This window comes from Oxyura jamaicensis, chromosome 3, assembly GCF_011077185.1.
Source record: "Oxyura jamaicensis isolate SHBP4307 breed ruddy duck chromosome 3, BPBGC_Ojam_1.0, whole genome shotgun sequence".
Lineage (NCBI taxonomy): Eukaryota > Metazoa > Chordata > Aves > Anseriformes > Anatidae > Oxyura > Oxyura jamaicensis.
Window position 1 is genome coordinate 115,276,398 of NC_048895.1, and position 23,285 is coordinate 115,299,682.

Here is a 23,285-nt window from a genome sequence, read left to right on the forward strand (position 1 = left end):
CCTCACCAGCCAGCCTGTGGTGGTGCTGGGCCAACATCCCTCCTGTCCAGCAGTGTCCTGGGGGGGCGCCGGGCAGTGGATGTCCCAGATATGTGGGACACACAGCTCTGCACCTCTGCTAGTGACCCAGGAACATCACGGATACACTCAGGAACATATGGACATCAGGAAATATCTCACGTCTCCACGTCAAGGACAGTAGGCCTAGAATTCACCGCAGTGTCTGAAGCTCAGCGTTTCACCCTAGATGGACACAGGTGATTCTATAAGGGAATTCATCCCACCCTAAAGCAGTATCTGAGATAGGATTTCTTCACTTTTCCTTTCCTTGGCTCAGGGAGCCATGGCAACAATTTCAGGGTGGACACAGAATGTTTGAATGGAAGTGTGGGGAGGTGGTATTCACCCCAAATCCCTCCACTCCCATATTTTTCAGTGAAGATGCCCAGAAGGCACGTTATGAAGTATCCTTAATGGGAAACCTGGTAAGACTGGAAAGGGAATTTTTTATTCCCTAGCGGTTCTGGAAAATAATTTACAACTATTTTGGGTGAAAGTAGAACACACATCTCTTTTTATTTTATTTTTTTCTTCCAGTAAAATAGAAAGGTGGAAAAAACTGCATCTTGGTCCTGAGATTTTAAATGCTTTTTGCTTCTCTGGGTTGCTGCAGGGAACTGGGGTTAGCAGATTCTCAAAGGAAAGCCATTACAAATGAGCCACTTCAAATCTTTGGGAAAGGTTATGATTTTCTTTGCAAATGATTTTCAGCTCTTCAGGGCTTAGGGACTTTTTTGGAGTTGAGGAGAAGAATAATTTGCGAACTTAACACATAACATTTACAAAGCCAGTGCTGCAGTTTCCATACCAATTTTTTTAAGTGATAGAAAACAGCTGGGCTCCAGCCCTTCCATGACAGCAGTGAAATGCAGTTGGAAGGGGCAAACAGCAAACATCTGGGGGTGAAACCCAAGCTGGACTGGGCCTTCTGTGACGAGGTCCCCATTTGAGCTCTCATGGTGTCTTGCACCGGTTCCCCTGTGGTGACCAGGGGACAGCATTAACTGGAGACCTGCTGCCCTCTGTAGGTTCCTCTTTCACATTTTCCGGTTGACGAGCACCCAGATGGCCCTCCAGGCATCTCAGGGGACTGTCCTGGTACAAGCACCCTTGTGGGGAGCACTGGCTTCTTGTAGCTAGGCTAGGTTGGTGGCACCACAGCCTCCTCTCCCCATCCCAGTCCTGGCACACTGAGTCCTTCACCTTGGGGAAAAGGCATTTATTTGGTGACCAACCAAGAAGCAACCATCGATGCTCCCAGCATGTGGTCCCACAAAATGGCCACACTCCCCCAATGGCATGTCCAGCTCCTCCATGCTCTGTTAGCAGGATGCCTACAAGAAAAAACTACCCCAAAGCCAGATGTCAAGGCAAGTAGATGGTTCAAACCCTATCAGCTCTGAACTGCTCCTGTTATGGAAGAGGAATGGCCATTCTGCCTGCTGGTGACACAGACGAAGCTTAGAGTGTCCAGGTGAGATTTGGCTGGCTATAGGGCACATCTACTTATGGGACCAGGGTAAGCACAGGAGATTCAGGTTCCAAATAAAGCCTGCAGGGAATCACTCCCACAGCAGGCAATTTCCAGCTTGGACTTTGCAAAACCACATCCCAGCAGGGATCCAGGCCTGTGTCAAGGTGTTCCCAGGGGTTCAAGTGTCCTCCAGAAAAAGTGCTGTGCCCAGGGATGCTGAAGGTTGTAGCTCTGGAGGCTGGCTGCTTTTGCAGCTGAGTGCAACAGAAAGGGCTTGCTGTATCTGAGCAAAATAAAATAAAACAAAATAAAATAAAACAAAATAAAACAAAGATAAAATAAAATAAAATAAAATAAAATATAAAATAGTGAGTCATAAATATAGACAGCATTACTGTTGTACAGGTTTATTTTGAGTTATTACACCTAATTTCAGGTGCTTGTGCAGGTGGTTGGGGTTACAGCCTCACCATGGACAGTGCTTTGGTGGAAGGAAAGGAGCAGCCCCCACCACAGGTCCTTTGGGTGAAGACAACTTAAATGAGATAAATTCAGGCCAAAAACATTCATAACCCAAAAGGAGACTTCAGAGGGACCTAGCTCCAACCTTTCACTGGTGTCTTATGGCAGCTCATTCAAAATCCATTACACAACTAAATTAAAAATAAACATTTACAGAAGAGGGAGCAGGGACCGTGTGTGGTCTGTTACGGCGAAGATAGAGATGTCCAGCCTTGGTGGCAACACCTCCGCTGGTAAACTAACCCGCTGCAGACCTGGTCCCTGGTCCTGAGGCCAACTGACCTTGTCTGGCCACATCGTGCAATTAAATGCTCTTGGCTATCGGAACTGCATGGCTGCATCCAAATTGTCTGCCAGGAAGGGGCCCTGAGCTTGCTAATTCCTGGTCAAAACTACGTGTCTATGCCCGTGCCCTGATATCGTTTGGTTCATTTTTGTTTTGATGAGATGTTGCAGGAAATGTTGAGCCACCCGTTTGCTGCTGAGCGTTTAAACGCAGCTGCAGGGCTGTATCAGCGGGTCTGAGCAGCAAGGGAACAGCTCTCACAGCTCCCTGGTCCCTCCTCACCACCAGCAGCCCCAGGAAGGGTGGGTGCAAGCCATCAGCACGGCTTTGAGAGCTGATCACCAGGCAGCTTGTGTATGCACATCTGAGAATTGACAAAAAAGGGTGCTGTCCAAGCAAAAAATAAATAAAAAATGAATTTGCATCAGAAATGTGAAAATGCTGCTCTTCACTTTTCAGAGTCTGCAGTGCTGCATCTCGCAGGGTGCCTTGTGCTTGGTGCTGTACAAACACAGCCTCTAAACTGGGGGGGCTGTGGGGCACCCCAGGTCTGGTTCTGGTTGATGGGATCATTGGGATGCAAGGCTCAGGAAAAGGGCTGTAAATCAGCCCCTGCCGCCCTGGGGGAGAGGAGGGACAGGCGGGAGAGGGGCAGGGTGAAGAAAAAAGCAGGAGGCTGGATGTGGGAAGGGGCCTGGGTGATTAGGTGTCCGTGGCCAGCGCTTAACCCTTCGCACCACTGGATTCAAACTCCCGGCCCGCAGATCTGAGACACGAAATGTGCCACAGCTGCACCTGGGGATGGCGGGGGAGCTGCTTTCCAGAGCCACCCTCAGGTTTTGTGGGGTTAATCCTTAACCTCTGGGGAAGGAAGGAAAGCCTGGGTCCCCACGTCACCCAGCAGCTGGGCTCCTGCCTCTCTCTGCTGGGGGAGACGTGGGAGCCATGGGCTCTTTCCCAGTACAACAGACAGGCAATGACCAGTTCAAGTGCTGGTTTCTGCATGGTGCCAGCCACGGTGCCCCAAGATACCCACCCCAGGGCTTCCCGGAGATGCTTCCCAGCCTTGCCAAACCGTCCCCATCCTTTTTTGCCTTCCGCATGCCTGCTGACCTCTGGGCAAGCCGTGGCATCTGGAAAATGTTATCCCCAGACGAGTGCCAGAGGTCCCCGGGCTCCGTGGAGAAGCGCTCACATCTCTCCATGGTGCGTAACGGGAACAGCCACAGGGACAGCAGCCACAGGCTCTCTGGGCATCTCCTGTGAGTTTTTGGGGTCCCTTCATCCCCCGCAGCATCCCTATCCCTCCTCCCTCATCTGGGTGCCGGCATCGGAGGATGTCTAGGACCCGGGCTGCGCGGCTCCTCCCTTTCAGGTCTCTCCAGGGTTATTGCTTGGTGGGAGGTAGGTTCAGGGCTTGGTGGTATGAATGAAAGAGAGACAGGAAATCTGGACTGAAAAGCTCAAACTGGAATAGCTCGCCTGTCTCCAGGCAACAGGCCTGACGCAACCGCTGGGGAGGAAAAAAAAAAAAAAAAAAAAAGCCCCTTAACAAAAAAAAAAAAAAAAAAAAAACAACAGAGAGATTTCTGAAGCGAGACAGGGAGGAGGATGAGACAGTCTGCTGAAGGCACTGGTGACACCGCTCTGCAAACACCAAGTTGGAGACCCGAGGCGGAAGGAGGGAACCAAGATGTCCGTGCAGCATTCCCGCTGAGTCCCTCCCCGGTGAGTTGGGTGCTGGGGCTGGGGAGAAGACCACAGACCCCCCTCTGCACCCAGGGCTGCAGCCACCCCGGGGGCAGGAGACCCCTGGCTTTGGTCACCCTGTGGAAAGGGGGATCAGCAAGGACCAGGTGCCTGGGGAGGGAGCAGTGGGGTGGGGGCGATGGGGACCCCAAGGCACCGCCAAGTTCAGCGTGCATGCTCCTACATGGGGGATTTGGGGTTCACCTTTTCGCACCCCCCCCCCTGGAGATGGCCAGGCTGGCAGCACCCTGATGGTTGGGACCGGCTGGAAATCAGGGCAGGGTCTGCATTGCCCCCCCTTTGCAGCGAGGTTTATGGATGTTGCTTTCAGCTGGGAGAGGTGTGGGGGCACTCACCACCTTCAGGGGGGTATTTTTCGGGGTGTAACAGGGAAGAGTGTGACCCGGTTCAGGACAATCACCTGTTGCTCCATTTGCCCCCTCCCCAAGATTTACAAGAGCCCTGGGGAGGTTTGTGCAGGGCAGGCACCGTGGGATAAAGCCTGGTGGCCTCGCAGGGCGTAGCTACCTCCGGGTTTTGAAGGAGGCACCGCGTCGAGCAGAGCAGGTTTCCACCTGCTCATGTCTGGCCCTTGCAGCTCATCTGAATGATAAAGAAAACAAAATCACCCAGAACTTCTCCAGAGCCCTTTATAACATCTTGGGGCTAACTACTAAAAGAACAGGGCTGCCCTGAACCCTCCCAGAACGGGCACAGCCCTGCACAAGCCGGGCACCCCCGGCACAAAAGCGCACGGTGCAGCTGATCCGCGCCCCCCGTTGGCACCCGTGCAGGGCTGGGGGATCCTCCCTGTTTCCCTGGGATGCTCCCTGGATTATTCACCCCTGCTTCACCCCTGGGAGCTTTTCTACATTAGGAACCTTGGTAAAAGGGGATGGAAATGAAGGAAAACCCGGTGCCTTGTTTCCAGTGAGGAGCTGTGTCCGGCTGGTACCATGTCGCCGCGGCTTTGTCCGCCCATTGCCGCTACCCTATGGATTCCCCACTTTTCCGTGGGAAGGAGCTGTGGGTTTTCCCTCCACCAGCCATCATTTCAGCATGCTGGTGCCGTCGCTGTCATTCGCATCTCAGGTCTCCTCTGCTTTCCCGTGTGCACCACTTCAGGGGGATCAGAGCGACACAAAAATAAAGCAGAGAGGGAAGGAAGGAGCCTGCAACAGCTCCGCGGCCATTCGGGGTTTGCAAAACGTATCAGAGACACTGCAGGAAAATGGAAAAAATAAAATAAAAAACAGCCTCGGAGTAATTCAGCCTTTCTGGGAGGAGGGAGTTGGGGTCTGTGAGCGGCTCACCTTAAATAATATTAAATAGCAAAGTGGGGATGAGCTCGGTGCTGCAAGCGCCTGGGAGGAGGCAGGTCTGAGCGCAGTGCTTGGTGCTCCGCGTCTGCTAAAGCGAGTAATTGGATGGGACAGAGAGCACATAAAGGGGATTAGGGGGTCGCCAGGGGGCCGATCCTGCCCCCTGATTGCTTTAATTTGGAGTCAAATGGGAGCTGGTCCTGGCACTGCCTCTGCAGGGGGTGAGCTCAGTGCTGGGCAGAATGAAGCCTGAAGCCAGAAAGAATTCTTGATTTTTCCCCCCCTGAAATCATACCCTTTTGCCTGCTGCCTTCCCCGCTGCATTGAGGGAAAAATAACTCTGTGTGCCAGTCTCCTGGGAAGGGAGCATTTCTCAGCTTGATCCGGCTCCTTCCCAAGGAGTCGCAGCCGTTCGCATCTCCCTGGCTGCACTGGCACAGAGGTTCCCTCTCCAGCTGCTCTTTCCCTTGGTGAAACACAGCTGGGTTTGGGGGTGGACTGCACTGAAAATCAAGGAAAGAGGCTCTGCCAAGTCACAGGTCCTTTGAGAACGTATTTGGGAGCCAGGATTAGGTCCCAAGATAAAAAAGTTGCCTTTGCTGCTGCTGCTCAATCCCTTTCCCTCTAAAAAAAATTTTACCTTGTTTTGGGTGATGGGCTGGGAGTCAGCCTTGCAAACCCCCGGTTTCCATGAAAGCTTCCCAGTCTGCAAATGCTTCCCTCTCACCACCAGCAGACTGGTTTGCAGGAATGCCAAACATCTGGTTCAGCCCGGGCCATCTTCGCGCTGGGTTTCCACCCGACCACTGGAAATCTGCTGATGGAGGGGAACTGGGCTGCTCTGGAGGTGGAGCTGCCAGGGTTCAACTGAAGCAGGCAGCAATCTCCGTCCTGCTGCCTCGAAAGCAGCCTGCTGGGTTTTGTGGGGGGGTGCAGGAGGGACAAGGTGCAGCAGGGCTACAGGGGACAGATGTGTCTGTTGAGGCAGGTTCTGAAACTACTGCTGACACTGGAGGGAAATGCCCTAGGGCAAGCACGTCCCCTCTCTTCTTCCCATTTTTAATCCTCTTGCTAGGCTGAGAGATCGGCTGCAGCCCCCCACGGCTCCCCTTTACTCCTTCTTTTCATCTGGGGCTACTTCATTAGGGTGGAAGGATGAATCCTCAGGGTGAATCCTCACCCTGCTGCAGGTCGCACGTGAGTGGAAATCCCACGTCTTCCCTCTTGCCCCCATTTATCTGCCAACACCACGTCCACACCCTAAGGGCTGAAGCAGCAGGATGGGCTGCCTCTCCGCTGTTGACCGTAACATCTGAGCTGCCTGGGAGGTCTTTTTGGGGTTGTTCATGGTGGTAGATGCACAGGAACACCCATGAGCACCCAGGATCCCATTAAGCTCTATCAGTGTCTCAACCCACCACACGGGGTAGCTCTGGCACCCCCTCTCCAAACCCTGCATCGACCCAGGGACAGAGACGTGGTCTCCTCCCTAGGTTGGAGGTGGGTCTCTGCGTGAGAAGGGATGAGGCTAAGGTGGGCATCAGAGCCACCAGACCAGTGCTCGTGCTTGGTGTCCCCGTCTCGCTGCTGGAAGAGGGGCCAAGCCCACAGGTTTGTGGCCAGGGGCTCTCCACGTGCAGCCCATCCTGCCCCAGCTGTGCCAGGCAGGTGCTGAGCACCCTTTCCTGATAACACCGATTCCAGCAGGGGCTCACACCCGGAGGGAGTCCTGGCTTCAGGATCAGGCTGATCTCCAGGCTGCTGGTGTCTTCTCCTGCTTGGGGGAAGGAGGCTGGAGGTCACCTCAGGACAGGCAAGAAAGGAAACCAGATTATTTTCCAGCAGGAGCAGATTTCAGGTGCTGCACAGACCGATCGGGCTGCCAAATGCTGGATAACACAACCCAGGGAGAATTTCTCTCCTCCGAGCCTGTGGGACAGCCCGGGAGAGATTTGCTACCTGCAGCGGCCTCACTGCCGGAGCCTCGGTGCCTGTGCTGCCCGGAGGATGCTCGGAGCCTCCATCCAGCTCCGTGCAGCAGCCGGGGTCCTCCTGCCTCCATTGCCATGGCAACCCCGCTGCACAGGCGTCTCCTCCTCTCTCCCAACCTGCTGCAGACCCACGGGGGGGCTGCCACCCCCGCCCCGTCCCCAGATTTTTGCTGTGCCCCAAAGGAAACACAAACGCCGCTCTCCTCACATGGGGCACAGACGGCTGGCTCTGCCCCCCTCCTTTCTTCCTGATGCTTCATGTGCGGGTTCCTCATCACCCACCGGGACCCGCAGGGACAGGTGATGGTGTTGGCAGGTGCAATTTGTATTAGGGTTTTCTTTTGTAGGGTTACGGGACGGCTGCATGGCCCCAGTGGAGTAAGGGCCTGCAAAAGGAGCCGCATCCCAAGGTCTGTGGGTCCTATAGGGCATCCCTGCACCGATTATAGTCGGAGTATGGGAACCCAGATGGGATGGAGACACCTGAAAATACTGGAGGTGAATCCCTGTACATCTCTGAAGATCCCCAGAGCTTTTTTCTTGAAGGCCAGCTGTGTGAACTGCCCAATCAGTGAGAGGGAAACTGAGGCATAAATGGCAATAATATGCATTTTGAAGGTCATTAACATCCAAGCCCTGTTTAACACATGACACAGGTGTTATCCACGGGCCATGCAGGCACCCCTTCATCCCTCCAAAAGATTTCTCCCAGCCTGGGCTCTGTCACACACCGAGGGTTTTTGTTTTCTTCTCAAGGACCAGATAAGCAGCTTAATGTGGACTCCTAAAATCACCGCTGCTCCTCTGCAACAAAAGCTGCTATCACTGCAAGCTGATGTCCACCAGGGACAGTGAAGGGAACTGAATAATTTGTTCCCTATACCTGTCTTGGCTGCTTGCTTTATTTATTCTGTGGATTTTCTCTTTCCTCCAATTTTCATCCTCAGTGTTTCTCCCCCATTCTCTTCGTTCTCCTCCTAGACCTCTTGCTCTCCAGCATGTGACCTTCCAAAGCACTGAGTGCACCTACTTACAGCCCTGAATTTCACAGGCTGTGAATGCCTGCTGCATGAAAACCTCACGTTCGAAGCAGACCACGGCATCATTTCATGTGATCTCCCTTTTGACCATGAACAGCATCTGAATCGTGGTGATAAAGCAAAGCTTCTCTCCCATCCCTGTCCACCTGCCCCTGCCTCCTGTTGCCTACAGCATCTCACCTGCTTGCTCAGGAGACGTTCACAAGGTTCTCCTGCTGTTTATTTACAGATGAATCCACAGGCAGGGATGTCTGAGGGTGTGTGATCAGAACAGGTCTGCTGCTTTTGCTCCAGGGATGGAGGAATTTCTGCAGTGGGGAGTTGTGGTGGCCAGCTGTGCCGCTGGACCCGGTTTCTTAGAGCACAAGATTCCCCACGGGCTTTACAAGGTGTGTCTGGTGTCTCAGGGTTTGCTTTGCTGGCTTGCAAACGTGCAGAAGTCAAGCCTCAGGGCATGCCAGCTCAGAGAGTCTTGGCTTGGCAGGACTTCACACCCAAGCTGGTTGGGTAGGCCTGTGATTCCTCCGTCCGTTCGTGTGCTCCTGCTAATCCCTTTGAATCACAGTTGTAGGGTGGGTCAATGAAGTTGATTTTTCCATGGAAGCCTAACCCAATGAAGAAATTAATGGCATTTTGTTGGCTCGGTGACCTGATGTGTCCTGCACCTCCAGATCTGATAGCTTTCCTGCAGGGAAAGGGGGAAACCCTTTGGGTTTGGGTCACCGTTTTGGTGCAAACCTCATTTGGCATGGCATGAACCCACCGAGACTGCCAAGTGTGATAAGGAAGACAAATCAAGGGTTAACCACCTCAATTCCTTTTCTCAGGCCAGCCTAGACAAAAATCAAGCCTGGGACAGGGAGGCTGGGAGAAGTTTGTTGGTTTGAGCCAGAGGCCAGATTTGGTCCTGGGAATTAGCTTGCTGTGGGGTAGCAAACAGGGCTGGATTACAGCCTTGCACACAGACATTTTTCGCATGCTTACCTCTTCCAGATCTCTTTTTCTGCAGCAGGTTTTTCACCCAAGTCCAAGATATTGATGGGAAATTAGAGGTGGCTCCTTCTTGTCGATTTTAAATTTGGAGAGGCTGGAGGACAGACCTGCTTATTTAGGGGGATGCCCATGGGGCAAATAAGGGGCTTGGTGTTGCACCTGGGAGGTGAAGGATGGGCTGAAACAGTGCCAATTTCAGGGCAGAAAAATCCCTCAGCAGGTGCTAGGAGGTGGAGATCTGTGCTGGAGACACAGGACAAAAGAGTTTGTGGGGGCTCTGCTTTGTATGTGAGATGTTTGGCAACGTCAGCCTCAAAATAAAGGTGTTTTCTCTGTTAGGGGATACCAAATCCAGCAGCCCTACTCTATCAGACAGCTGGATTCTGCCACCCCTAGCAATCCCCACTTCAGTGGAGGCAAAATACACTCAGAGGCAAGGTCTTTAAGGTCATTAGTGTTTCCCGTTATTGGTGTCAGTGGGCTAGAATATGCTGCTGGAGCAAAATTCACCAGCGTGCCCTTCACTCTGCAGAGCATCGGTGCAAGAGCTGGTGCACGGCCTGACTCTCTGAACAGGCAGCCCTCAGCTCTCCCCTCCATACAATCTATTTTTTTTCAGCAGAAGAAGGAAAACTGTTGTTGCTCCAGGCACAAGAGCACTTGGCTTCAACCTGATATAGTATCTGGGCTTGCTCCCGCTCACCGTAAAACTCTCATTAACATAAATAGGAGCAGGAACAAGACCGCAACATGACTAATTCTCCACCCCCAGACTGTCTGTGTGTATATTATCAGCTACTCATTCAGCCCATGTGCCTCCACGCAATTGTAGGATAAATCTTGCTCTCTGTTGGTGTTTATTTTAAATTGAATCTTCTTACTGAAAAGGTTTGAGAGGCGTAATTATGGTCTGGATTTCAGAGCTGCACACGTCTTTGTGGGCACAAATAGCAGGGAGAAGAATGGCTGAGTAACTCATATTGCTGTGTTTCAGTGCATCCAGCTAGAAAGCTGCATACGTCCCGGCTGGTCTTTCTGGGCATGTTACCAGGCAGGCAAAAAGTATTTTGTTTTGCGTTCGACGTGTAAACGAGAGCTCTGGATCTATTCCTAGCTCAGCCACAGATGAGCATATGACCTTGAGAAAGTCTCTTATCTGATCCTACCTCAAGTGAATGCAGAAGCTGCCTGAGCTTAACTCTTGCAGAGTTTTTTGAGCTCTGCGTCCCACGGAGGAAGTTTTGGTTCACCAAGCTGTGGTCCACCGGTGGTGTCAGGAGGAGAAGCTGGGAAGAAAGCTCCTGGCTCCTCTGTGCTGGTGCTCCTTGTCCTGGACACCATCCGGGCACAGCTCAGGAGCTAGCAAGGGTGAGGGACTGCAACCAGGAGGCAAACTGGAGCTGGCCAGTGATGGAAACCACCTGCCCAGATCTCCCTAAGTGCAGGCATCCAAACCCAAGCTGTGCCGGTGCCCTGGTTACCCCCAAACTGGCGAGGGGCTGTGCTCCTGCCTCGAGCTCACTGGATGGGTGGAAGCTGAATCTTACAGCTGGAGACTGGCATCTTTAGCAAGCCTAGATCTAAATGCAACCCCCTAAAACTGGGCAAGAAAACAAACAAACAATACACAAATATTTATATTTCTATCTCTCCTTTGGACTCAAACTTTTGGCAGAAGTTTGCATTGTACTAGTTCATCTGTCCCTTTTTTTCTGAAGTGGAGGGATGTAGGATTGCCAGCTGGGAAGCCAGCAGGATGGTGCCCACAGACACCCTGACCCCCAGCAATAGCCAGAGGACATCGGGTTGTGTGACACAGCCTCGGAAGGGTCAGTGAACGTTTCCCAGCTTCATTGGCATCCTTATCACGGCCCCTTAAGATCAGAGGTGTAGGTAACCAGAGATTCCCGAAAAGCCTGTCTGTTCCTGCCCCAAAAGCAAGGCAGAGAGCTGGGATGAGGTAACGCTCCCCGGGAGCACCTTGGCACCCTGCCTTTCCCAAAGCCCACGCGCTGCAAGAGCTGCCTCTCCCTCCTTGCTCCCTTTTCCTTCTCAAAGTGGAAACCAAGCCTCTGCTTCTCTTCTAGGTGTCCGTCCAGCCTCGGCGTGGTGCCTGAGCAGGATTTGTCCTCAAAGGAGCCGTGTTGGGCACGTTGCAGTGAGCTGGTCTGGCCTTGAGGGCTTCCCACCCCTGTCCCTGACCCGTGGGAGCCTACCCCTATGCCGTTGGACTCCCAGGGAGGATGTCTCTGCCTAAAATCCAAATAGAAGAGGCTCTGGACAGCACAGATGGTGGCTCTGGAGGTGCCGTTCCTCCTGATGATCACCTGAGGAGCCTCAAGGCCTTGACAGAGAAGCTGAGGCTGGAAACCAGGCGCCCGTCCTACTTGGAGTGGAAGGCAAAGCTGGAGGAGCAGGCATGGAAGAGCCCCCAGCCCGCCGGCGAGGAGGACGGGAATGAGGCCAAAAAGAGCCTGGAGGAGACTGTCCCTCTGAGAAAGGTGCAGCTGCACCTCAACGGGAGCCCTGCCCAGGACAAGGTGACTCTTACCTCAGGGAAAATAGGTGGCTTTGAGAGCATCGACGAGGCTTTGACGTGGCTCCGGAAGGAACTGGTAAGTGGTTTCCTGCCCCTGGTAGGTAGCACTCATTTTATTTTATTTTATTTTTATCAAGGGAGAGTAAGGAGGGGGAAAAAAGAGGCTCCTTGTTCCCACCTGCCTTCAGCCCCCAGTGAAAAAGCAACCCACAGTCTTTTCATGGCTGGTAGGAGCAGACTGGGGAAGGAAAAAGTGGACAGCAGAGCACCCATGGCCTTGGAGAAGGAGCCAGGTCCATCTCAGAGTCCTTGCTGGGATCCAGCAGGCCAAAGAAATACAGCAACTTGAGTTTTTAGCAGTTTGCTTCCTCTCCTGCTTCTCTAATTATGCCTCAGATTAATACAGCAGGTTAATTTTACCCTTGCTGAATTTACCCATTCTGGATTTACCCTTGCTGCCTGTGGCTATCAGTGGTTTAGGAGCTCCCTCAGTGAGACATTGCATACAGACCACCATTTAACGAGCATTAGCAGATCTAACCTCCAAGTGATTGCCCAATTCCCCCTTTCTTTTTCTTTTTTTCTTTTTTCTTTTTCTTTTTCTTTTTCAACTCATTCTGTAAGGTCTTGCGGTAACCATCTTTATGGATCCTTATGGGTCCCTTCCAACTCAGGATATTCTATCTTTCCCCAGATCATTCCTGCATGGTGGGACAAAGCATTTCCTTTTGTTCCATATCATTGTAGGATTCCCTTTTTCTGTGAGACCTACCAAAGCACATTCCTTCTTCTGCTGCATGCACAATGGCAGAGCCTGATCGCAGACCCTTCCTCAGCCAGCTCTCACAAGTTCATCACCTGTCTAGTCCTCCTTCATTAGACACTGCTCCACATTTTTGTCATCCTCCTGCCTGAGACACACACCCCATCTTACACATATCTTTATTTCTGGTTGAAACAAGCCACCAGACTGAAGGACTGGAGACCTACCTTCCCATACTAAGGGGAGGACATGGGTGGGGTGGGCCAGGCCTATGCAGTCTTCACTAACTTGCTCCATGCAGTTCATTGGGAAGGAAAAATGCTGTTAACCGTGTTTCACAGAGAAGAAGACAAGATATAATTTCTACACATATGCTAGGAAAATAACCAGAGCCAGGGCGAGGGCACTGGAAGCTCAGCTTTCATGCGCTGTGCTGCTGTCGTGGTCCTGGGCCTGGCCTGCTAGCACTGACCCAGGCAGCTCCCAGCCCAGCTCAGGAAAAAGCATGTCCTGGGGATAATTCCCTGCAGGAAGCTTAGGTGTATCTTTTATGGAGCCAGAGAATGCCAAGAGGATGGATGGTGGGACTGGGGCAGCTGTTTCGGGGGTTGGAGAGTAGACCCTGCTCTGTTCAAGAATAGGAGCAAGCAGAGACAGACAGCACTTCCTAGTGATCCTTCCCTTCTGGACCGAAAATGAAAATGGAAGGAAAAAAAATCCTTTTTATTGGCCCACATGACTGGAAACTGGATACAACTGATTTCACGTGACTCCGTTTCTGTTGCCAAATTGGATGTTTACCTGTGATTGCCAACAGCATTTGCAACTGTTTGGACGGCAGCAATATTTGCAATGGGGTCCCTGAGGGCTGGGAAAGCACGTGTGGTTCAGACACAGTTGTGGAAATGTTCCTGGGCAAATCCTTTGCTTTTGATAAGCACCGAAATTCTTTGAGGAAAGCTGCTCATGCAGAACAGTGAATAATATTTTTGTAAAAAGTCTCTGTGACTTCTATGCCAAAGAATATTTATCCAACAACTTTTTTGTTGTTCTTGCTGTACTTGCCAACTGGACTGATCTCTAAAGGAGTTATTTACAGAAGTGGTCTTGAAAATCAGTTTTGGTGGCTGAGATGTCTCTCATGACCATAGCTCTTGGAAAACAAGAGCAGCACTTTCAGAAATCCAGGACTATTACAAAGAGTTTTGAGTTGATCTCCTAAAATCACTTGGTGCTCTGGAGAATATCAGCTTCTGATCTGACTTGAACCTGGGTCCATGCTTTCATCTGTGATGAATTATATTCACAGAGGGCTTGATGTAAAACCCAAGTCTCAAGATGCCCCAAACCAGTAAGGAACAGATTTTTCTTTCTTAAAGACCCAGATTTTAAAGGGTTTGGTTTGTTCTTGGTCTCCTGCCCAAAGTATAAATTGTCTTACAGTCTACCCTTTAGACTAGGGTGTGGTATATAAACCATCATCTGATGAAAATTAAAAGTTTAAATTAAGGAAGAAAAAGGGCAAAGCAAACCCTAATTGTTCCTCACTTTCCATTTTCCTGTCTCTTAATTATACCAGTCTTTACTGGATCTGGACATGACTCATGTAATTTAGAACAATTTCCCCAAAAGACAGAGCATGTATTTGACTGACCACACAGCTTAATAGCTATGTTGGAGGCACTATTGCTGGGTAAGAGATGCCAGCAAACAGTAAGAACACAGCAAGGCCATCACTTCACAGGGTGCTGAAACAAAAAGATGCATTTCACATTGCATTTCAAGGATGAAGCCCGGTTTCTTTTGAAATAAATGAACCAGCTTCCTTTCATCCCAACACAGCTAGGATTTTTCCTTATTCACCACCATTTCATGGTAGCAAAGTGAACAGGAAGATTTAAGAACGGGGTATGGCTATGGTTATATAGAGTTTCTACATCTGCTTAAGGCAGGATCCAAGGCCAGAAAGTGCAGCATCCTTCAGACAAGAGCCTGATCGGGGCAGCCAGGCAGGGCTCCAGCACCCATCCCTTGGTTATGATCGCCCTCAGTGGGCAATAAATCCTTCTGGTCTGGTTTAACGTCAGAGACCACAGACCTGGGCAGAGCACCAGCCCTGCCACAAGCAGCCCGGTGCAGACACAGCCGCAGAGCATAGCAGGAGGGAGCACATCTGCATCAGCACCAACACTGCCAGGGCTATTTCTTGAGCTGCGGCTCCCTGGTAGCTCACAAACCAAGCCTAGAGTTGCTTGGGTCACTGCTGTTCTTTGGAGTCAAAACTGTGCCAGGAGGCACGCTGACAACACAGGAGAGGGTGGCCAAGGCTCTGGCCCTGCTTGCTCTACCATTACAGATAGAAGCAGCATGAGCATCTGGGCAGTTTTCTGAACAGCATCCAAAAATGATCTATGCCATAACTCTGGGGAAATCTGCTTCTGCCATGCCATCCTCCACTGCAGGCTGAATTCTCCCTCACTCTATGCAGTCCTCCAACAGAAGTCAATTTAGATTACTCTAAATTAGTTCATCTACCTAATGAAATGGCAAAAGCAGTGTTTGCCCAGGATACGGGTACACCACTGCCTGTGCCCTTACAGAAAAAAATGAAGCAGAGCAGAGCATAGCTCCATCACTCACACTTTGCAATCCTCACCACAGCGACCAGCAGGTTTAGGTGGGGCTGTTTTGTTAGCATGGCCCCAGCATGGTTTTGGCTTGTACCATTAGCACCCTGCCAAGCCGTTAGAGTTTTAAGAGCTTGCACATGCAGCAGACCATCCCCAGCAAGCGGTTTGTATTGGAACACATAGTTCTGGAAGCAAAGTGAATTTAGTAGCATGTGTATGCCCAGGTTTCCTCTTAGCCATGGTGTTACAACTAAAGCTACCTGCTAAATCTAAAGCATTACTTCCAGTTCCCAAAATAGAGGTCATCCAACACTGCAGGAAATTTGTCCCTGTGTGTCCAGAATCTGCCCTGATTCGGGTTCAGCCAGGTCCAGGCTCCTCACGTTCAGAAGTGAAGCCAAGGACAAGCCCAAGGTCTCACCGTGCATCTGCTGCTCGTGGTCTTTCTCCCCAGGTGACCAGTTCCGGGGCCTGATTCTGCACCTTGCACACGAAGGCCTGGCCCCGGTTTTTAGGTCTGCATATGCCCACCGAGCTCCAGCCAGCCACGTCAGCTGGGACCTGCTGAGAATCTGGCCTTGGGAAGCTGATTTATTCAGACATGCAAATTCCTGCTCTTGTTTTTGTGCTGCGAGGCTCTGTGTAGGTGTACAAGCAAATTGCAGCACTCAGCATGTGTTGAACTGCCTGGGGGCTGGAACATTTCCCTTCCTAACTCCTCCTGCCTCTTTTTTGCCTTTGCACTGTCAAATGCATCTGCTCATCATCAATGCTGAAAGTAAGACCGCTACCAGCCAGGGTATGGTGAAAGACCCAGGGATCGGAGTGATCAGGCTCTATTTTCTTCTTCGTTTTTTTGCCTGTCAAGACAAATTTTTACAGGTTCTAAACCAGAGCCTTCAAAGTGCCTTTTTTCCTTAAATGTGTGGCAAGTAATTAAAGGACAAAACCCCACCATGAACTGGGATGCCTTCGGACAGTTCTGACTGTGGCGCAGTAGGAAAGCGTGTTTTCCTTCTCAATTTCACCAACATTTGGCACTGAAATTGGAGGCGTGTGAGCCAGTATGCAGGAAAGATTTTTGAAAAGGGACCTGAAAGTCAGATGCTCTCTCAATTGGTGTCTCCTTTTCCGATCAATTTGTCTTCCTCATCAAGAGCAATAGGACTTGGCAATATGCTTTACAAAGCTCCTGCTATTATTTCCATTTTTGACACTGATAATTGGTTCAGCAGGTACTTAAGTGATTTTAAATGTCAATGGGGCACCAAAACACTGTTGTCACGAGAATCATTGCAGATTGCTCCGTGATTTTTGGGAGGTGGGGGGGAAAGAGGAGGAATCTAGAGGATGGATTTAGCGATGGAGCCTGGCCTGTGTTGGAAATCTGCTGCTACATAACAGGTCCAGGAAGGATTTGTCCGTATTTGTAATTCAAGCAGTGAAAGGACTCGTGCACATGCACCGAAGCAACACCATCGCTGCTGTTAAATTGCTGGAATTTGGGCAGTTTGGGCATTTACACAGAGCAGAACCATCCCCAGGGAGCAGTTTGGGTGCAGCCATCCTTTTTAGAGAGTGGAGGATTTTCATGAGGTGGATGTGGGTTTGTGCACGTGGCAAAGATGGAACTGCAGCTCTGAGAAGCACTGTACTCCTCTGTGTAAGTCCACATGTGAGCCCACTAAGACCTCCCTCTGTTTGTCTCACTCGGATGCTGAGCTGCCAGGCTTTTCCTCTGGCTGTGGGCTTTCTCCCAGACATACCTTTACCAGTCCTGGATTCATTTTAGTGCCCCTTAATTCAACAAAAAACAGAGGTAACTACCTCCCTCAGGAAAGGCAAGATGAAGTTTCTGAGGGACTCTACACAGTCTAAACTCAATACTGAAGAAAGGTGAGATTTGTGATCCATGCCAGGCCCTACATGTGTTAGCTAAAGCATCTGGGCTTTATTTGGGGTTGTGTAACCCACAGGCATTGCAAAAACACCTTGTTTTGGGCTGTGGGTTGCACCACAAGGGCGTGAGCATCTAAAATTAGCCACAGCAGGGTGGCATCCAAGCACCTTTGAAGATGAAGCCTCAAACCTAAATTCAGACTTACCCGACTTCTCTGAAGTGTTTGGCAAGGGTCTGATGGCTGGGCTGTACTTGGATCCAAGTGGCTGCACCCAGTTTCACTTTCTTTTGATCTTTTGGAAATAAAAAGTACGAACCCTGGGGAAACAACCACTTCTCTGCAGATCACCACCCTGAGCTTCATGGAGCACAGGTTGGGACCCTGTCCACGGGACACTTCTCTTCTGGGATGAGGTCCCAAAGAGCTCCACACCACCTCCATGCTTTGGGGGGTCTCTGCTGCTAATTCCTCCCATAGTGACACATCAGGTGGACCAATGGCAATGGGAACATTGATGATTTTCCTGTCTGTGACCGTACAGATAGTCCATGGTTAGGAAAACTTGGAGACAAGTCTCAGCTGTATCTAGCTATTTGGGCTAAGCCACCTGGACTGGACAAAGATGCATCCAAAACTTTCTCTCCGTCCTGTGTTTTAGCATCCCTGATAGACTCAAAGGCCCAATCCAAATTGAAAATCCTTCCTGGGGTAAAAAAAAAAAAAATGTGCCCATTCACACATCTGCAGTCCAGCTTTGAGGTTCAGTCTATTGGTTGCAGAACGTCCTCTGCCAGGAAGGGCTGGGTTTGGTTTCCCATCCAAGCTGGGAAGTTCAAACCACTAGCCTGTCCATCCCCACGTCCAGCCATGCAGCTCATTGTCTGCTGGAGCCAGGCCAAAAAGAGGCAGGGGAAGGTTTGTTAAATAGAGGATTGTGCAAAATAAAAGATGTACAGGAGGCTGTTCCTGCAATTGGCATGCAAGACCTGGAAGCAAAGTGCATGGCTTCTGCCAGGAGCACCCCATGGGCTCCTCCAGGACGTTGCACAGAGTTTGTGGGACCACGTTGCCGTCCCACACAGACAAAATTGGGACACCAAGATACGCTGCAGTAGCTGACCCTGTGGGTGAGCTGTGTAAACCAACAACCCACGGCTTCCTGCAGTACAGCTCCTGTAATCCCGCTGGGTCTTTTCAGGAAGCCTTGGGGAGCGTTGCTGACCTGACCGTGCTCCTCTCCAGAAGAGATCCTTAACCACTTCTGGTGGTGGCTTGGTCCTCAGTGTGGGACATCTTGCGAGTTTCTAGTTTTCATGAGGAGCCTGTGAGAAAAGGAAGGAGAATGAGCACTTCTGGGTTCTGACCCAAATCCTGCTAATATTCAGTGTGTTTCTGAGCAAAGCACATCACTTTCCCATGTATTGCCCAATCCTGGCTATGTCCAGTGTCACCTCTGCAGACAAGGTGACCCATGTGTCTCATAGACCCACCTTGTCCTGGAGGGGCTTGTCATGCTCTGCCCCCACCATCCATCACCCCATGGATGTGCCTCCACAGGAGCTGGCACCACCAAGGTGTTTCTAAGCCTTTGGGAAGCAGAGGGGGGTCCCCACCAGGTGCTGGCGGTGACAGCCCTCATCTCCTGTGCCACCTCCTCATGGTGCACATAATCCTTCAGGCAGCCACTGCCAGGCTTTGTCCCTCGTCCATCCGTTTTGCTGTCCTGGAGGGACTTTATCTCCCTGGGAAAACATTGACAGCTCATCCCTGCTTCCGTGCAGAGCCCCGGAGCACAGCCTGCAAGGGCTGGGTCTAGGATGATAATTTCTGCTCACCTGGGGTGATCGGTGCAGGTCGGTGTTGATTTTGCCCCGTGCAGCATTACCCTGCCATACAGGACAGTCCACATGGCTGCAGAAGAGGCTGGTTCAGCAAACACCAGGGGTGCCAGCTATGGTGTGGGAAAGGAAAGGAGACCAGAGACTGAGCACCTGAAGGATAAAGCTGGGAATCCGCTCCCCACGACCCAGACGGCTTTGTCTGTGAACTTGCACAAAAGCAAAATGGTTTCTTAGAAAAGCATAGAAAGCAAGAACGGGTCAAAAAGAGGGAAATTGGCTTGCAGGAGGGAAATGGCAGTCTCCAAGTCCTTTCTCTTTCCACAAAGGTCTCCCAATTCATTTTTTAATCCTTTTTCTTTATTTATTTATTTAATCCCACATTCCTCAAAACCTCTTATGAAAGCATTTGTTGACTTTTCTCATGTAGCTTGATAAACCGACAAGAAATACTGACCAAGGGTCAGTCCAATAACATCTGCGATCGCCTTCCTGATAGAATGTCAAGCCACAGCATTGTGAAACAGCAAAAGATATCACTAATACATTTTTTTTTTTCATTGCAACTCATGTGGGAGAAGAAAAGCCAGCAAGTGGCATTTCTCTGCCAGGGGCAAGGAAATAGTGTTTGGTTTTGGTTTTTTTTGTTTGTTTGTTTGTTTTTTTGATGAGGGTAAATTGCCACAACCCCGCCAAGTATTTGAGAGGGAAGTTCAGGCTGGGATTTGTAGGAAGCTGACTTAATCCTCTGCAGACAACGGACCCCAAATGCTGCCTGAGAGCACCAAGGAAGGTCCTCCACTGTGCCTCCGTGGGGCACGAGTGAGAAGAGCCTGGCTTGGCTCAGATTAATTTACATTATATTACCGTCAGCCCTTGCCTTGGGCTCTGAGCATCAGAAAGGTCTTGTGCAGAAATCCCAGGGCCACCTGTGGAGCATCCTGAGCTGAATTTTGCCTCCGCCCTTCATCTCTGCAGCTTTGTGCTCCAGCCACTAACCCAGGAATAAATTTACCCCTCGCTTGTCATCTGTACTCATAAACCAAGCAGCTGGTTTTCAGCCTGGAGGCAAACTGGTACAGTCTGGCCGTGTCCAGGCTGTTAAAATCCAGGCTCGGCGGCTGTATCCCAAATGCCTGCTGAGGATGAATCCCCCCAAGTTACCTCCCAGGGAGTGCCTGTGGGGAGTTGCTTAGGGCTGTGTGCGTTGGCCTCTGCTCAAAGGATGCCAGGGCTGTGCTCGCAGCTGAGCGAAGAGAAAGGTTTTGTGGCCATGCATAATTTAACATATTAATATACACGTAGCCTGGGTCGGCTTCTGAACTTCTTGTTCAAACCACAGGGAGCTAAGAAGAACAAAGATTAAAAACAAAAACAAACAAACAAACAAACAAAATAAACACACAATCAGGAATCCTTGGTACCAATGGGCTCCTTCTCGTGCGCTGGTTCACGTCCTAGGCGACATCAAGGAAAGGGTCAGGTCATCACACGGGGGCAGTTGGAGGACAGTTCTCCAGCCTGTGCTGCTCCCTCCTTGTCTCCAGTAGAGGTTCAAGCCTCAAGGTTCACCAAGCGCTGCTTGGCTTCTCTCCCACCACTCCCTTTTCTCTGTGGCTTTTGAGGTTTGCTGCTTTTCTGCAGGGAGGGATGTGGGGTGAGAAGTGGGGCTTGTCTGCTTGGTGTCTGCCGGCTTCTGTGGAGGCTGATTCTCACTGTGGATCTCGCCAAGTGATCGCCTCCTTCCTTCACCACTACAATATCCTGTGGCAATGAGTTTTCTGCTTAATTACGAGCTGGAATTTTAAAAAATAATGATAATAATAGTAAAAAAAATAAAATCCATTTCCTTTCATCACTTCTGAGTCTTCCACCTTTCAAAGTTAGGTGCCAGGGGAGGAAAAACCCTCCGAAATATTTAGCTCGTTAGGCTGCGGGGTGCTTGTTCTCTGTCCCATGGGGACCATGGGGGCCCCATCCTGAGATCTGCTGCCAGCCCGCGAGATAAGCCACGGGGGATGTGGGGAGCCGCGCTCCCCGCTGTCACAAACCAGCCCTGATTTATGCAGGCTGGAAACCCGTGCCAAGTAGTTGGGGATCGGTTCTCTGGGGTTCTTTTAATTGCTCCTTTCCACCTCTAATTGCTGCTTCTCACTGTGGCTGCTCCCTTACGAGCAAGATTAATTCGGGCTTTGCTTAAAGCTGAGAGGGAGGCTCTGAAGCCTGCACTGACTGATACCCAAAGCCTTGGTGTGCTGGCTTTAATTCCATTTTCCCGGTCCTCCAGGAAAGCTGACCAGGCACAGAACTCCAGCAATTCACCATCCTGAGCTCATATTTGACTGGGATGCATTGCAGGGAAGACCCTTGCCTCCATCCCAGCCCTTCGCCGTGGGGTAGCACCTCTGGCCAAGTTACGTTTCCCATGATTTGGCGCAGCCAGCACCTTGAGGAATGCGTGCAGTGCCCCTGCTGATACCTTCTTCCCTCCCCTCCCTCCGTCTTGCGTTTCAGGCAGAAATGCGCCTGCAGGACCAGCAGCTGGCCAGGCAGCTCATGCGCCTCCGCAGCGACATCAACAAGCTGAAGATCGAGCAGACCTGCCACCTCCACCAGCGCATGCTCAACGACGCCACGTACGAGCTGGAGGAGCGGGACGAGCTCTCCGACCTCTTCTGCGACTTCCCTCTCGTCAGCTCCTTCAGCCTCTCCACGCCGCTCAAGCTCATCGGGGTCACCAAGATGAACATCAACTCGCGCCGGTTCTCGCTGTGCTGAAGGGGGGGCAGAAGAGGGAAGGATGGGGGAGAAGGAGAAAGGATTGGGCAGTGCCAGGGCTCTCCCTGCCTGATGGCTGGGCACAAAGAGGCCTCAGAGGGGCAGAGGGAATGGGAGCAAGCGGGGAACACGCAGCTGGTCTTGGTGGCAGAAGGGGAAGCAGAGTCCGGTGCTGGGATGGCTCAGAGATGCCCGTTGGGAAGACCAGACCTGTAGGAAGCACAGAGCATCTGAACCCAGCATGGGCTGTTAGCCTGCTCTTTTGCAAAGTCCCTTCTCCTCCTTCTCCTCTCCCCACAGTAGCAAAGAGGTGGACACATCTCCAGTATTCAGAAGTCAGAGGGGAGATTCAAAGATTAGACAGAAAGCAGGGCAAAAATCCCCCTTCCCTTCCCTTTTACCTCCTCCCAGGCTAGAGCTGTCTCCAGAAAATGTCACTGTCCTCCCTGGATGTCTCCTGAGACATCGATCCTCTGCCTCTGCCTGTCCAGGCACGGGGTCTTTGTTTTTTTTCAGATAAGGATGGTTTCCAGTGGAAAGGAGCCCTCCCAGCAGGTGAGAGATGGTGAGTTGAATGATTTGCAGCCCCCAAAAGTGGTGAGATGTGCTTGTTGACGTGCTCCGTTGAGTCCAGTGTACTCTAGCATAATTTTGTCCGTGGTATGGATTATGGATGGATCATGGACATATTTATACAGAGACTCCGTCTGGCCAGAAGTCACCTGTGTGCCCTAGAATTTATACCCAGAGCAATACGCGTTCCTGATCCCACTGTCAGCCACGGCCACAAGACTCTTGTGGCTGGCTCCAAAAGCAGTAAGGCGACGGAGGGGGTTTACACCCAGGACATCCCACATCAGAGAAACCACCCGAGGCTGACATCCTCCCAGCAGCAGCACCAGCAAATCCTGGGTCCTCTGTAGCAACACACATCCGTCAGAGAAAGGACCTCCGAGAGGAAAAAAAAAGGACTTTTGTGTAATGAGCACAAAGTGTGACTACAAATTAAAGGGAGAAACATTGCTGCGACGAGCTGCCCTCACTGTGCTTTGGACCTGCAGCCAGCACGGGGGGGATTCCCTCCCGTCCTGGCAGCGTGTAGGGTGGATGCTGTGATTTTCTGCCTTTTCAGCGCATGAGGACAGCAGGCAGAGCTCCCCATGGCCTAACCCAGCAGGGGCAGGGACAAAAGGGGCTTAGCCACGGCGGCTCCCGGCACCCGAGACAGCCTGTCCAGGGGGACCGTGGCTGCCCCGAGGTTCTCCCCCCTGTTCCAACACTTCTGACCGTGCCAGAACCCAGCTCTGCTCTTCTCAGCATGCCAGAGCTGCTCGGTGATGCCTCCCCCTCCAGCGTATGGCTCGCTGAGAGGTGTCTGGGGGCAGCAGAGCTATACTAA

General features: G+C 51.3%; 1 protein-coding gene across 1 annotated transcript; it reads left to right on the forward strand.

The window, feature by feature from the left end:
• The first annotated feature begins 3,481 nt into the window (after window positions 1-3,481).
• FAM167A (family with sequence similarity 167 member A) lies at window positions 3,482-22,897 on the forward strand. The gene is made up of 3 exons (XM_035322840.1): window positions 3,482-4,070; window positions 11,525-12,052; window positions 21,623-22,897. The coding sequence occupies exons 2-3, from the start codon at window positions 11,681-11,683 to the stop codon at window positions 21,884-21,886; spliced, it is 636 nt and encodes a 211-aa protein (XP_035178731.1). The 5' UTR covers window positions 3,482-4,070; window positions 11,525-11,680; the 3' UTR covers window positions 21,887-22,897.
• Window positions 22,898-23,285: the final 388 nt, after the last annotated feature.